This window comes from Erpetoichthys calabaricus, chromosome 4 (genome assembly GCF_900747795.2).
Source record: "Erpetoichthys calabaricus chromosome 4, fErpCal1.3, whole genome shotgun sequence".
Lineage (NCBI taxonomy): Eukaryota > Metazoa > Chordata > Cladistia > Polypteriformes > Polypteridae > Erpetoichthys > Erpetoichthys calabaricus.
Window position 1 is genome coordinate 224,429,624 of NC_041397.2, and position 13,272 is coordinate 224,442,895.

At 36.1% G+C, this 13,272-nt stretch overlaps 1 protein-coding gene across 2 annotated transcripts in view; it reads left to right on the forward strand.

Moving 5' to 3' along the window:
- pak1 (p21 protein (Cdc42/Rac)-activated kinase 1) overlaps nt 1–10,248 on the forward strand; it is a 176,357-nt gene extending 166,109 nt beyond the window's left edge. For both annotated transcript variants that reach the window (XM_028800375.2, XM_028800373.2), the window contains exons 14-15: nt 7,465–7,602; nt 7,700–10,248. In XM_028800375.2, coding sequence (XP_028656208.1) covers nt 7,465–7,602; nt 7,700–7,786 — 225 coding nt within the window. In that variant the 3' untranslated portion in view covers nt 7,787–10,248. The remainder of the gene's footprint in view (nt 1–7,464; nt 7,603–7,699) is intronic.
- The last annotated feature ends 3,024 nt before the right edge of the window (nt 10,249–13,272 follow it).

Genomic DNA, 13,272 nt, shown 5'->3' on the forward strand with positions numbered 1-13,272 from the left:
ACCCTTTTTACACCAGACACACTGGTACCTGTTCTTCCTGAACAATTCAACCTTCATTTCGTCAGTCTACAAAAAAATTTCCCAGTGGCATTATGGTGTTTCAAAATGGTCTTTACCAAACTTCACACATGCAGTGGTGTTTTTTTTTTTTTTTTTGAGAATAATGCCCTTCTCTTTGACATCGTGCCTGTTCAAAGTTCTGTTTATGATAGACTCATGAACAAAGACATTAACCTGTTCCAATGGTTCCTTCAAGTCTTTTCTAAGGGAGAGCAGCCACAATAATAAGTTATGTCCATTTATGCAGTTTGACTGTCAACTGATGAATATCTGAACACTCTTTGTAACCCTTTCTAGCTTTATGCTAATCAACTATTCAAATCAAGCAAATGCTTGTTTTATTTTTTTTATAGGTCAAGGTATCTCAAAACTACACCTCCAGTCTTGTTTCATTGATTTTGGTCTCCAGGTTTACTAACTTCTTTCTAGTTTTGCTAACTTCTTTGTTGAAATTCTCAGCCTAGTGGTTCACACACTTTTTTCATCCTACACCTGTGAATGTTTGAATGATTTATTCAGTATGTACTAGAAACACAATAAGTTGTGCATTGTTAGTTATCAAGTTGTGTTTATTATTGTAACTTAGATGAAGATCAGACAATATTTTAAGACAAATCTCTATATAAGTGTGGTATTTTTCAAATGCAGTAATTTGCCACTGCATGAGGTGACAATTGCCATACTTGAGTACTATATTCAGTCATAGTAGAATGGGAGTAAATTTAATTGATGCTAGAAGATGGACAATTTGTTTGTATGAATTAGAGCAAATGAAAATTGTATACAGATAATGTAATTAAAAATATTTGCCTTAAGAAAATCAAAGATCGGTGTGTCTGTTTAAGAGGAGGCTATGAGACAGCAAAAAGTATTGGTATATTTTAAAGTAGCAGAACATTGAACTATCAGGGCTGAGTACAGAAAGACGCATCCTTAATGTACTTTAACAAGACTGCCTGTTCAGTCATCACCAATGCTTTGTGATGTGATGCCAAGAATGTTAGTTGACCTGCTAGTACACTAACTCAAGAGATACTGAGCAAGCTTCTGTAGTTTAATTCTTTATACATAGGAACAGTGCAGAATCATTATAAAATGTATGAGATGCCTCAGTATATTTTTTAAAATACAAAGTTAATTTTTTTAAGGTTAATGTCATATTAAATAAGCCTCAATGGGAATACCTTTTGCAAATCTAGAGTTAGTGTTATAATTGTCCCACTAATTTGGGGAGAATTGAATTTGTGGCCGTGGTGGAAAAGTTGGTCCTGGTTCAACTATTTCAATTGAAAATAGGTGCTATTTTGTGAATCTTTGTTTATGACTATCTTTACCCTCCTAATAATGGTTTTTAATACTAATATTGATTAATTCTTGGAAATTGACATACATATCTATGTTAACTAATATTTCAAATGAGGTAGGTTATTTTTAAGCAAAACTATATCTTATCAGTTGTGTCACAGATCATTCTGTCTAGCTTTATCTATAACTACTGAAGCTGCACTAAAAAGCCATTCAGTGACTTCACTGTTCCATCATGCTGGTAGAAAATATCTTTGTTAACACCTTATACCCCAAGGGTTTTTTGCCTTTGTTTTGCATAAATTACATACCCACAAATGAACAGCAATTATTCAGGTTATCTAATAAAGAAGCTTCAAATGACTGAAGAACATTGAGTACAACACTTCAAAGTTTTAAAACTAAGTCTTTATTTGAATAATAAACCTTTGTTTCATACCAATAGCAACTAAATAAAACACAAAAGAGAGGTTTTTTAGAAATTTCTCACGAAGACGAACTCGATTTTACAGTACTTAACCAAGGAATTTTATGATGCACATCCTTGGGAAAAAAATTATTTTATGTCCCAATTTGTCAACTATCGTACTAAGTATAGATTGTGAAAATGGGATTTATCAGAAAATGGAACGAACCTTAACAAAACTGATACTGTAATGTCATTTCTCAATGTGGTCTCCACCCTTCTCAATGCACTTGCACCACCTGCCTGGAAGTACCTGGATTCCAGCAGAATAAAAGGTTTTGTCTTGTCCTTGCAACCACTCGTGCACAGCTTTCTTCACGTCATCATCTTTCTTGAATCAACTACCACCCAGGTGTTTTTTTAGCAGTCCAAAAAGGTGAAAATCTGGCAAATAAGGAGGAAGTGCCAATACCTCAAACCTCAGTTTCTCTAGACAAGTCTTGGTGTTCTTAGCAGTGTGTGGGCAGGCATTGTCTTGCAGCAAAAGGATTTCCTGAGACAGCAGTCCCCGCCGTTTGGATCAAATAGCAGGCTTCACATTGGTCCCCAGTAAGCCAGAGTATCTTGCACTAATGACTGTAGTACCCTTCGGTATGTAGTGTTCGACAATAACTCGGGTGCACGAGTGATTGCGTGGATAAGACAAAACCTTTTATTCTGCTAGAATCCAGGCACTTCCAAGCAGGTGGCACAAGTGCATTGAGAAGGGCAGAGACCACATTGAAAAGTGACATTATCAGTCTTGTTAAGGTTTGTTCCATTTTCTAATAAATCCCTTTTTTTTTTTTTTTTTAACTTTAGCTTGACTCCCCCTCATATATCCAATAGCATCACAAATGTATCCTGTTTGGCACAAGGTGACCCCCTTTTGGAAATATTTAGTCTTTCTCAAATCAAGTATTATAGTTGCAGTTATATTTTTATTTTTTTTAAAGAACAAAAAATGTACACACTCTTTTGATCACTTTGAAGTAACAAGTAAACAATTTGTAACTGTGTATATATTATTATGCATATTTTCATGTCAAGCCTTAAAACAATTTCTGTTTACCCCTAGACACTGAGAAACCTTACATTTTGCTCAGTAGTTTGGGGTTTTTATTTTGTAATTCACACATCTTCTCCTGCCTTCTGTTATGATCTATCCACAAAGGTTTTGTGTGTATTTATTGATTGATTGATTGATTGATTTAGTTGCTGTTTCTTCTTTTTTTTCTTGCATTTCATATCTGGAATAAACTGAGCATATGCATACATTTACAATACCTGATTCTTCCAGTGTTGGGAGAATTGACTTTCCTGGCAGCCCTGGGCGTAGGACAGGAAACAGTCCTACACAGGGCACATACATATACCAAAACCATTTACACAGTGTCTAGTTAACCTAAATAGCACATTTTTGGCATGCAAGCTGAAAACTGGAATAGTCCAATAAAGTGGATTGAAACGGTGACATTCATTCGAAGTGGGGAGAGAGGCTGGGGGGTTCCCACACATAAAATTGCAAGTAGTGGCGTGGCATGGTACAGTGTGATTCAGTGACATTTTATCAAGGAAATGGAGGATGGAGATCCCTGCATGAAATTGCATTCAGTGGTGTAGCACGATACAAATATAAGTTCACACAGCCAGTGACATTCAGTCAGAAGTGGTGTGGGGTTTCTCATACAAAACTTTGTGCAGACAGAGAGTAACACTACATCACCAGTAAGCTAAATGGGACACCTCATGCATAAGTGACTATAGTAGCAATTGAAGAGAATGAGATTATATTGCTTGCCCACAAGTGGAGAACACTGTCTGATAATGGATCAGATAGGTATGTCTCCACTCCAAGTTCAAAATGAAGGTCATTGTTATGTGTAGATAGTGAAATGAAGGTCATACTTGCATGACTCCTCAGAATAGTGACAGCAATATAGTACCAACACACAAACAAATGTTTCTGATGTATATTTAATTTTTCTTGTATTATCAGTTGCTTTTCTTTTTTTAGTCTTGTGTGTCTGTAAAGCATGACGTACTTAGGATAAATGTGACAGTCTTTTACAAAATCGGTAATGTTTGTGTGCACAAAATTACTTAATCAAAGAGGCATTGTTCAGATATTTTACCCTATTTCATCATCTTGCCCACAGGTCAAAGACTGTTAGTTATATTCTGAAAACAATTATTTATTTGTCAAGAAGTAGCATCAGTGGTGTCGATTATGCGCAGACATTGAGTGCAGGTTGTCCTCTTTTTAAGTAGGCTCTTATATATAAATTGAGCAATGAAGAGTATTTACATGTTTTACAAATAAAATAAGTGAATATTTTTAAAGTTGCAAGTATTCTTCGTTATCATTATTTATTATTAATAACCATTGAAAAATAAGCCTTATATAGAGAAGACAACTTTTCCGATCTTAAAAGAGCTAATGTTAACTTTTATAGAATCGGCTCAATATTTCTCCATCACATAAATTACATTTACATTGTTTTATTTTTTATGTGAAAAACTTCCAAAATGCAGATGTATTTTTTTTGCAGTTAGAGTTTGTTTGCAGATATGGCATATCTGTTGTGCAACTGGCAGAGAAATAATGGCAGTGTAAGCAAAACTTTTTATGAGGGCTTGAAACATCAACATCCAAAATTCATGGCAGCAGCAAATCCGTGCATAATATGCTATATGTAAAATGACCAAACAACTTTAATTGGCAGTCCCTTCATAATGGGAGTGGGCATAGTGGTATGTTGCGATTAAGTAAATGAATCCATCCATATTTTATGTGTGTGTAATATATATATTAGTGAATTATTTATATAGATATATATATTTTTTTTTTGTTAGCCTTAGTACAAATGTGGTCGTTTCATTTGTGGCATATACAAATAAAGTTTGGCTGAAGCCCAAACGCATTTATGCATCTCGCTGCACAGGTGGTCCACCAGCTAATGACATAGTGCTGACTGCAATAACTTGTAACTGAGTAGAGAGATTTTTTTTTTAACTTTCTTCCAAATATTGAAAGGGGTTTGTAAAAACAAAGTATACATGTAAATCATAAAATCTACTTTTTTTTTTCCAGCAAGCAGTATCGGTGCATCCATAGCTAGTACATTAATGCAGCAAATCATGCACCTTTAGTTTCTTGCATCACTTTCCTGTATTGGTAAATAAACTAGCTGCAGTATTAAACAAGCTTTACATACACACTTGAAGGAAATAATTTAAAGCTGCTTCTTTTTGTCACTTCAGAAGCACAAGTGTAGCTGAAGGCTGGAGGACTGAAGTTTAAAGGTGTCTTCTAATTAAATGCACCCTTTCAGAAGTATTTACATTTTAAGGATAAAAAAAACAATGCTACCAGTATGTTTTCTGTACCTACCGTCCTCATTCCCTAGTTGGCCAAAATTCTGATTAGAAATTGTAAGGATTCTGAACTTTTTGGAGACTCCCCACAACAGTACGACATGCCGAAGAGCATCCCGAAATGCGATTGCCGCGTCTGTAGAAGACAGTTTATCAGTTACCGGGGGCTCCCAACGCTGTAGCGGCTCGCAGCTAAAACAGATCCAAATCGATTGCTGTCACGCTATAAGTGCTTGCCATCGATGGGTGATGCAAGGAACATTATAAATGCAGGGAACAGTATTACTTGGCCACTAACCTGGCCATGACCCTGCCTGACTGCTGTGTCTGTCTATAGGAGAATGGTAGATCCCACTACAATAAATAACTGGGTTGTTCCTGTTTCAAGCAGCTGGCTTCATATATCTCCACCCTTGATCTCATGAAGGGTTATTGGCAGGTCCCCTTGGAGGAGTCTGGTTGTAAGAAAACCGCATTCGTTACTCCAGACAGGTTGTTTGAATTTACTCCTATTTGGTCTCCATGGCGCACTGCTGACCTTTCAGTAAATGATGGACGAGATCCTGCATCGCCGTTCCATGTACACAGGTGCCTGTCTTGATGATGTGGTCATTTTCAGTAATGATTGGGAATCTCATCTCATCCGCCTTCGGGTGGTGCTTGACCAGTTTATGGCTGGTGGGGTTGACGGCCAACCCTAAGAAGTGCAAGCTGGGTATGTCAGAAACCCACTCTCTGGGATATTCCAATTGGAAGTTTTTGCTCAAGCCTCAAATGGACAAGGTGGGGGAGATGCTTGCATATCCCCGTCCCGAAACACAGAGGCAGGTTCATACCTTCCTCAGGCTTGTGGGGTATTACATGCAGTTCATTCCCAATTTTGCGCATTGGGCCGCCCCCCCTCACTGACTTGACAAAGGGCAGAAAGAATCATAGTGTTGTCTGGACCGACGCCTGTGAGAGAGAGCTTTTGCGGACCTAAAAGCCGCTTTAATCATCATTCCTGGTTCTACGCAATCAGGACTTTTCAAAGGAATTTATTCTGCAAACAAATGCTTGCGCTTTCAGTTTAGGAGCAGTGCTCTCACAATGTTTTGAGGGGGAAAAACACCCCATCACGTTTCTCAGCAGAAAGCTGTTACCCAGGGAGCCTAATTATTTGACAATTGAAAAGGAATGCTTAGCGATTAAGTGGGCGCTGGAAGCCCTCTGTTACTGTATCTGGGGATGACGGTTTACCCTGGTGACTGAGCACGGCTCACTACAATGGCTATACAAACAGATGTATATGAAATCCTGGCTTTTGATGTTCACCACCATCCCAGGGCTCCACACACCAGTGCTGATGTTCTCTCCCGCCTAGCCGAGCCCGGCTTGGAACAGTCGCTTTGCCCATGCGGTGTGAACAAAGCTGAGGGGGGAGATGTAAGGTTTCTCAACTCTTTTTCGGATTTCTCCCAACAGGACAACACGCCGAAGAGTGTCCTGAAGCATGATCGCTGTGTCTGTGGAAGACAGTTTATCAGTTGCCGGGGCAAGTGTGGGCTCCCAATGCAGCAGTAGTTCAACAGCTAAAGCAGATCCGAGTTAATCGCGGTCGCGCTATAAGCACTTGCCAATCAACATGAACTTTTGTAGTTGGGCTGTTGACTGAATACCCAGTTTAATAAACAAATAATTAATTAAACTCAAATAAATAATGCAAAATACTGATTTTAATGTCATGTTAATACGTTAATGCCTAAATAATTTTATTGATGAAATGCTGATTGGCGCAGATGCAGACCACCACAGCTCCGCTATTCAGTAGCTCTGCTGGACAGCCAATTGTATTGCTGGTTTTTGCCACTTAGTTTACTTGACTTGAGTTAGATAACCCTCCCACTCACCAATCTTAATCTTAACCAAAGTGTAATAGGTGTTAATACTGATGTATAATATAAAGTGACAACCTCCACAATGGAGTGGGGCTCTGGGGGACGGCAGCTAGACTCTGTTGGATTGATGATCTTTTTATTGATATTGTATGAGTTTTTAATAGTATAATTATAATAATTATATGTATATATATATGTGTGTATGTATGTAATATATATATATATATATATATAATACTGTATATAATGTATGTATGTGTGTGTGTATATCTATTATATATGCATGCATGTATAAAAGTAAAATTAAGATTAAAAAAGTTAAAACTTTACATATTTTTCAAAACTATTTTTTTATTTTGTCTGTAGATAAATATGTTATTTTTTGGTATCTTTAAATAGGCTCTTTATCTCATTGCAACAAATGGTACTCCAGAGTTGCAGAACCCTGAAAAACTCTCCCCAATATTCAGAGATTTTCTTAATCGGTGCTTGGAAATGGATGTGGAGAAGAGAGGATCAGCTAAGGAACTTTTACAGGTGAGCACCATTATGTTAAAAAATGTTTTTGTTCCTGACTTTGAATGTATGTCTGATGTGTTTAAGTGAACATGTTTCTTTCTCATTTCTTTTTCAGCACCAGTTCTTGAAAGTAGCCAAACCACTGTCAAGTCTGACTCCTCTCATCCTGGCTGCAAAGGAGGCAGCAAAAAACAATCGTTAACCCTCTTCCTCAATCCTGAGCTCATTGGTACACTTTAACTGTGGCAAGCCTGTTTCAAATCTCAGTAGCTACAGGAATTGTTCATGGCAGGGCCATGAATGGTAGACTTACATGTTTGAATGAAGAACAAAACAAAATGCAAACTGCTGAACATTGTAAATTTCGGCATCTTTAAAGGGTGTGAACATTGTGAATTGTTCTCAAGGATGGGCATCCTGAATCATGGCTTAATGTAGCAAAATCCTGATTGATTCGTATGCTTTCAGGACATCATTCGTTTCTTAAGAAAAAAAGATATTAATAAATTTGACTTAATTGCTTTCTTATTCCCAGTTAAAACTTTTTTTTAAAATGTAGGCCTAATATTGTGACATTTTGTGAAGAATAGCACATTTATATGATGTCTTTTTTTTAACCAGTAAATATCTGGAATAGATCAGGGTAAGAATTGTTTAGAATATAACATTAGTTATGTTTTGGAATAATACAATTACTCAAATGTCTACTAAAAGATTGAGGATACATCTTCTGACTTTAAAATGTTTTCACAAAGGATTTAGTTCCATTGGAAGTAGTACAGCAAAAGAACTACAATAGATGGTACACACTGTATTTTAGAGAAGCCACAGTTGAATGAATCACAGGATTTCCTGTGTTGTCATGTTCTCTGAAGTTGTTTTGTTATATATATATTTATATATATATATATGTATAAATCTATATACAGACTTGACTAGGTGTCATCTCTTTGAGATGCAACAGATCTCTTGTTAAAGAGAGTAAAATCAGTTTTGATTTAATTGCACAAATGTTTTAAATGTGAAAAAAACATTACTAATACATCCTGGAAAATTAAACTTATCTGGATTTTTTTCAATGACTGATCCACGTGCACTAACAGTTTTAATGCTTTTGGAAGAGCGAATGAATTTGAACATTTTTCCTCTTCCTCTTTTTATTTAAGAATGTGGCTAGCTGAAATATTGATTTTTTTCCTTAATTTTTGTAATAATTATGATTTTTATACCTTCATCTTGGTACTGGCATGCTTCCATTTTGTTTGCATGCCTGTTCATTATTTCTTAAACCTCGGAGAGAAAAAAGTTCTGAATGGTTCAGCATATTTAAGAGGATTTAAAAAGATGTTAGCTTTCTTATTTTCCTGTCTTTCTGAAGAGCATTAGCTATCATTTGGTACTAAAGAAACATAATTTGATTTTCACTTAGACTTCTGTAATTCTGTGCTCCCAGAACACATTACTGTTGTTCATTCAAAAGGTATATGCACTTATTGTTTTTCTTTCTTCTAGAAAAAAAATTACTAATTTCCCTGTTGATGTATGTCAGGAGAAGTTACTACGCTATTCCATAACTTGCATTCATATTATGTGTATTTTGAATTGATAAGTTAGCACAGGTATGAAATGCAGTGAATCACTCAGATTACATTGTATTGTCCAGTTGTGTTTCATTGTTTGCTGTTTCTTTCTTCATACAATTCCCAAAAAAAGTCCTTTTTATTGCTAATATGTCTGCCAGAAAACTTTTAAGAAATCTTTTAGTTTGTGCAGAAATATAACCTGCAGTGCTGAAGTTCATAGATATTTGATTTATATTGTCTAATTTTATGGTGTACCAAATATTTGTATAATTGGGTGCAGTTCAAACTTGAGATTATCATTTATTGTGCCTATATATAACTGTGGCCAAATGGGTTTCTAAGGAATTAATTTACTTAGACACGACATTTACTGCTCTGCGTTTTCTGTGTCTAGTATTGGTCAATGATGTTTAAATTAATATCCTCTGCCCATAGCTTACTTTATTCGTGGTACTACAGTTCATTGCCTATTAAAAGCTGTCCATGGTGCTGAAATTTGTTAAAGATTATTTTGTCTCAATTTCCATTAAATGGTACTGAATATTGGTTTAGGTTTTACAGTATTTTGAGTTTCATCTGCATACATCAAATACCATATTCAGTCTTTTACCCTTTTCAGAGCTGTCTGTATTGCTGCTAACCCACCTGTATGGCACATAATTTTGTGTGTGTGAATGTCAAACCCAGCAAGTAAAACACATAGGTCAGATGTGCCTGGATTCCTGATACTTTGTACCTGCAGGCATTGACTCTGCAGGGCTCAGATCTCTGCATGTTGCTCAGGACTGTTCCTACATTTATACTGAAATTTTTTGAGTTTTTTAATAAATTATTTTTTGGGTTCAATATTAAAATGTTTTCTTAAATTCTTTTAAAGAGAGAATGTTGAACAAGTTTTTTTGTGAGTACAATGGTACAATGACAATACTTTTTGTGGGTGCAATTCCCTAAACCTTTTAAAAATATTTATTTAAGCAATATGATTTTAAAGTGAAATAATGGGGGGTAATAATGGCACAGATTTATACCAAGAGTGGCTGGATCTCTGTTTTCTGAATAAAGTTGTGTCCTTTGTAAAGCAGATTGTACAAATGTCTTCATATTTGTTTGTTTTATTATTATTGTTATACAATTACAAATGGGATACAGATGAAGAAACATAACAGTATACATTTGTATCAAATGAGCTTGCAATGTTTACACTGTGGAACTTCCTCTGCTGCTGCCAAACATGCCAGTTTACAGTGACTGAAATAATTTTATACAGTAATTTATTTCAGCTACTTTGCTCTTGCATGATTAGTATTGCTTCTGATATGGCCACAAGTAGCAAAATGTACATATTTATGAGTCCACTTGGTCTCTGAATTATTTTAAACATCTGCACTTCTACCTCCAGACACCTTTTGAGATTTTATAAATACTGTTTAAGTAGTTAACTGTCAAGATTACCATAGTTGAGTCTGCAGCATATTGATTTCTTTATTATCACTTCTGCCTCACAGATAGTGACACTCCTTATTGAATCTGGTTCTGCCTTTGCCTGTTTGGAGTTTTCCACATTATCCCAGTGTCTGTGGGCTTTGTCTGGATATGTCAATATTGATTAATATCCCAATAATGTTTTGGGTGTATTAGCCACTCTAAAGTGGTCCAATTTTGTAATTTTTGAAGGGGTGGAAGAAATTGGTGCTAATATGTGTTGATAAATGTGTTCACAAATGTTTCAGATAAGGAAGATAAGCTTCAAGGTAAGTCAGTTGTACTAACAACATCAGTGTGATTAAGAATTTTGCTGTAATTGATACATGTGACAAAATAAAACACATTAATCATGCACATGAGTGTTGGTGTAAAACCTAGGAACACATCCATTGTTAGTAATAAAATACTGCAGGTAGTTATTGGTGACATGAGGATGAACTTTTAAATAATTATTTGGTATGTATTACACTGAAAGATAAAGCATATGTTTAGAGAATACATTTAAAAGTCAGAAGAACACATTTCTTGTAACCCACCGTATTCCAGTGAATAGATGAGATCTTATATGCCCATTCTACTTGGAGAGTACCTGGCCAGAACCAATATAAACTAAGAACTAGGAACCTTTACATGGAAGCTCTAATTATACAAGGGCAAAAAAAAAATTTACCTAGTGTAAGGTTTACTTGTGAAGCCCGGAGTTGGTAGAAGGCTGAAGGACGTAAAGCATACCTAAACAGAATAGGTTACAGAGCATAAGGCTTGAACATAATGGAAGTTTGTCTTGCACTATGACACCACAATTGGTCCAAGATGTTCATCAAGTAGGCACAAGATCAGCATAAATTCTGGGTTATACCAAACTCAATATCTCTGATTTCATCCATCCCGAGACCAAGCTGGATCAGAAACCAACCCTCTTAACTAGGATGAAGAGACACTTGGCATATTAGATGCCCAGACTCCTAGCAAGAAGGTAACCCATCCATTCAGGTTGTATTTAGATTTGACGTGTCCGCGCATTCATTTGCTTCTGCTTTAGGCATTAAAAATTGTAATTGTTAATCTGTAATGAATGAATAAAAGTGTAAACCTTCTCTCCTTTTCAGTCTGTTAAGTGTAAATATGAGGACTATAGTGGGAATGTGGGACACTTTGTTCAGGTTTATGTACTGAATAGAATAGGTTCACCCTAGAACCTTTCTAAGGAAAAACAAACAAGTTAATGTGAGTGAATCTTCTATTTGTCCATGTGAAAATACCTTGAGAGTCTGAATTGACTCTGCATAGGTTAAAGAGACTGTGATGCACTGTTTTGGCACTTAACTAGGATATAACTATTAAAACATTTCTTACAGAAGAATTGCAAATTAATGTCCTGTTTGTAGAAGACTAAACATAATGCCCCATACCACGATGCCAGGTAAATTTACTTGTGATTCCTGTTAAGTAATACTAAGTTATTTACTTTAATATCCTTGTTATTTAGGCACTGAAAGTGATATATTGTTGCATATTGATTGGACATGCAAGTAAGATTTTCACAGAATGAAATTACTACAGCTACTTGTACATGGTAGCTATGTCACTTCTCTGATTCTGTTGATTGTGAAGAAATGGTCAATGTAACTAGAAAATGTTAGATAAATGCACGGAGTTGTTCAAGCAGCTGTCCAATTCAGTGCCTATGCAGCAAACACCCTCTGATCACTTCATGTACTGCAGCCTAGCCAGTGGGCATCACTTCCCTTATGCAGTAAATAATCTTGGTTACACTGGGTACTACCTTGGTGCCCTCAATGGCTTGAATTACAGGCCTCCCCTTGACAGACATGGTGCAACCTCTGTAGTCACACTTAACATTTCTCCGATAATTTACTTCAGAAGTTGATCCACAGTCCTGCACAAGTGAGGGAGCACAGAATGAAATCAATGGGACACGAGGTAGCAGTAGGAGTGACAAATTAGTTCTTCACAGACCTCTAACATGACACCACCCAAGCAATGCTAAACTTTATGGAACACTTAAGGAACAGATGACAAGTGAAGTGTGCGTTATAAGCCTCTGCACTAATGTGTCACTTAATCATATAAAGCACAGTAAGTTTTGTGTGACAGTAATTGTGAAAAATGAAATGCCATTATAGAGCTGAGTAATATTTGTCTGTGCATCCTACAGACAGTTTGTCTTTGAAGATGTCTACAGTTCAGTACATAAGTATTTGAACAATGACACAATTTTCTTAATTTTACCTCTGTATGCCACCACGGTGAATTTGAAATAAAGCAATCAAGATGTGATTGAAGTGTATACTGTAGATGCTCAGCTTTGCTTTAAGGGGTTTACCAAAATTATCATATGAGCTGTTTAGGAATGGCGGACATTTTTCTGCATACCCCCATTTTTCCTGGGACTCAATAGTATTTCAATTCAATTTTTTAGAAGTTCCTTATTGCAAAGCAGTAAACTTTGAAGGAAGCTGCAAGGAGCACTTCATTGAAGAGACATGTGAGCCACCAGTTCAAGGTAAACATCTCCACACTACCTCCTGCTAGTAATGTGAAGTAAGCTGAGCTAAGCTAACTTCACTTCTTTCATTATTTTATACTATTCACATTA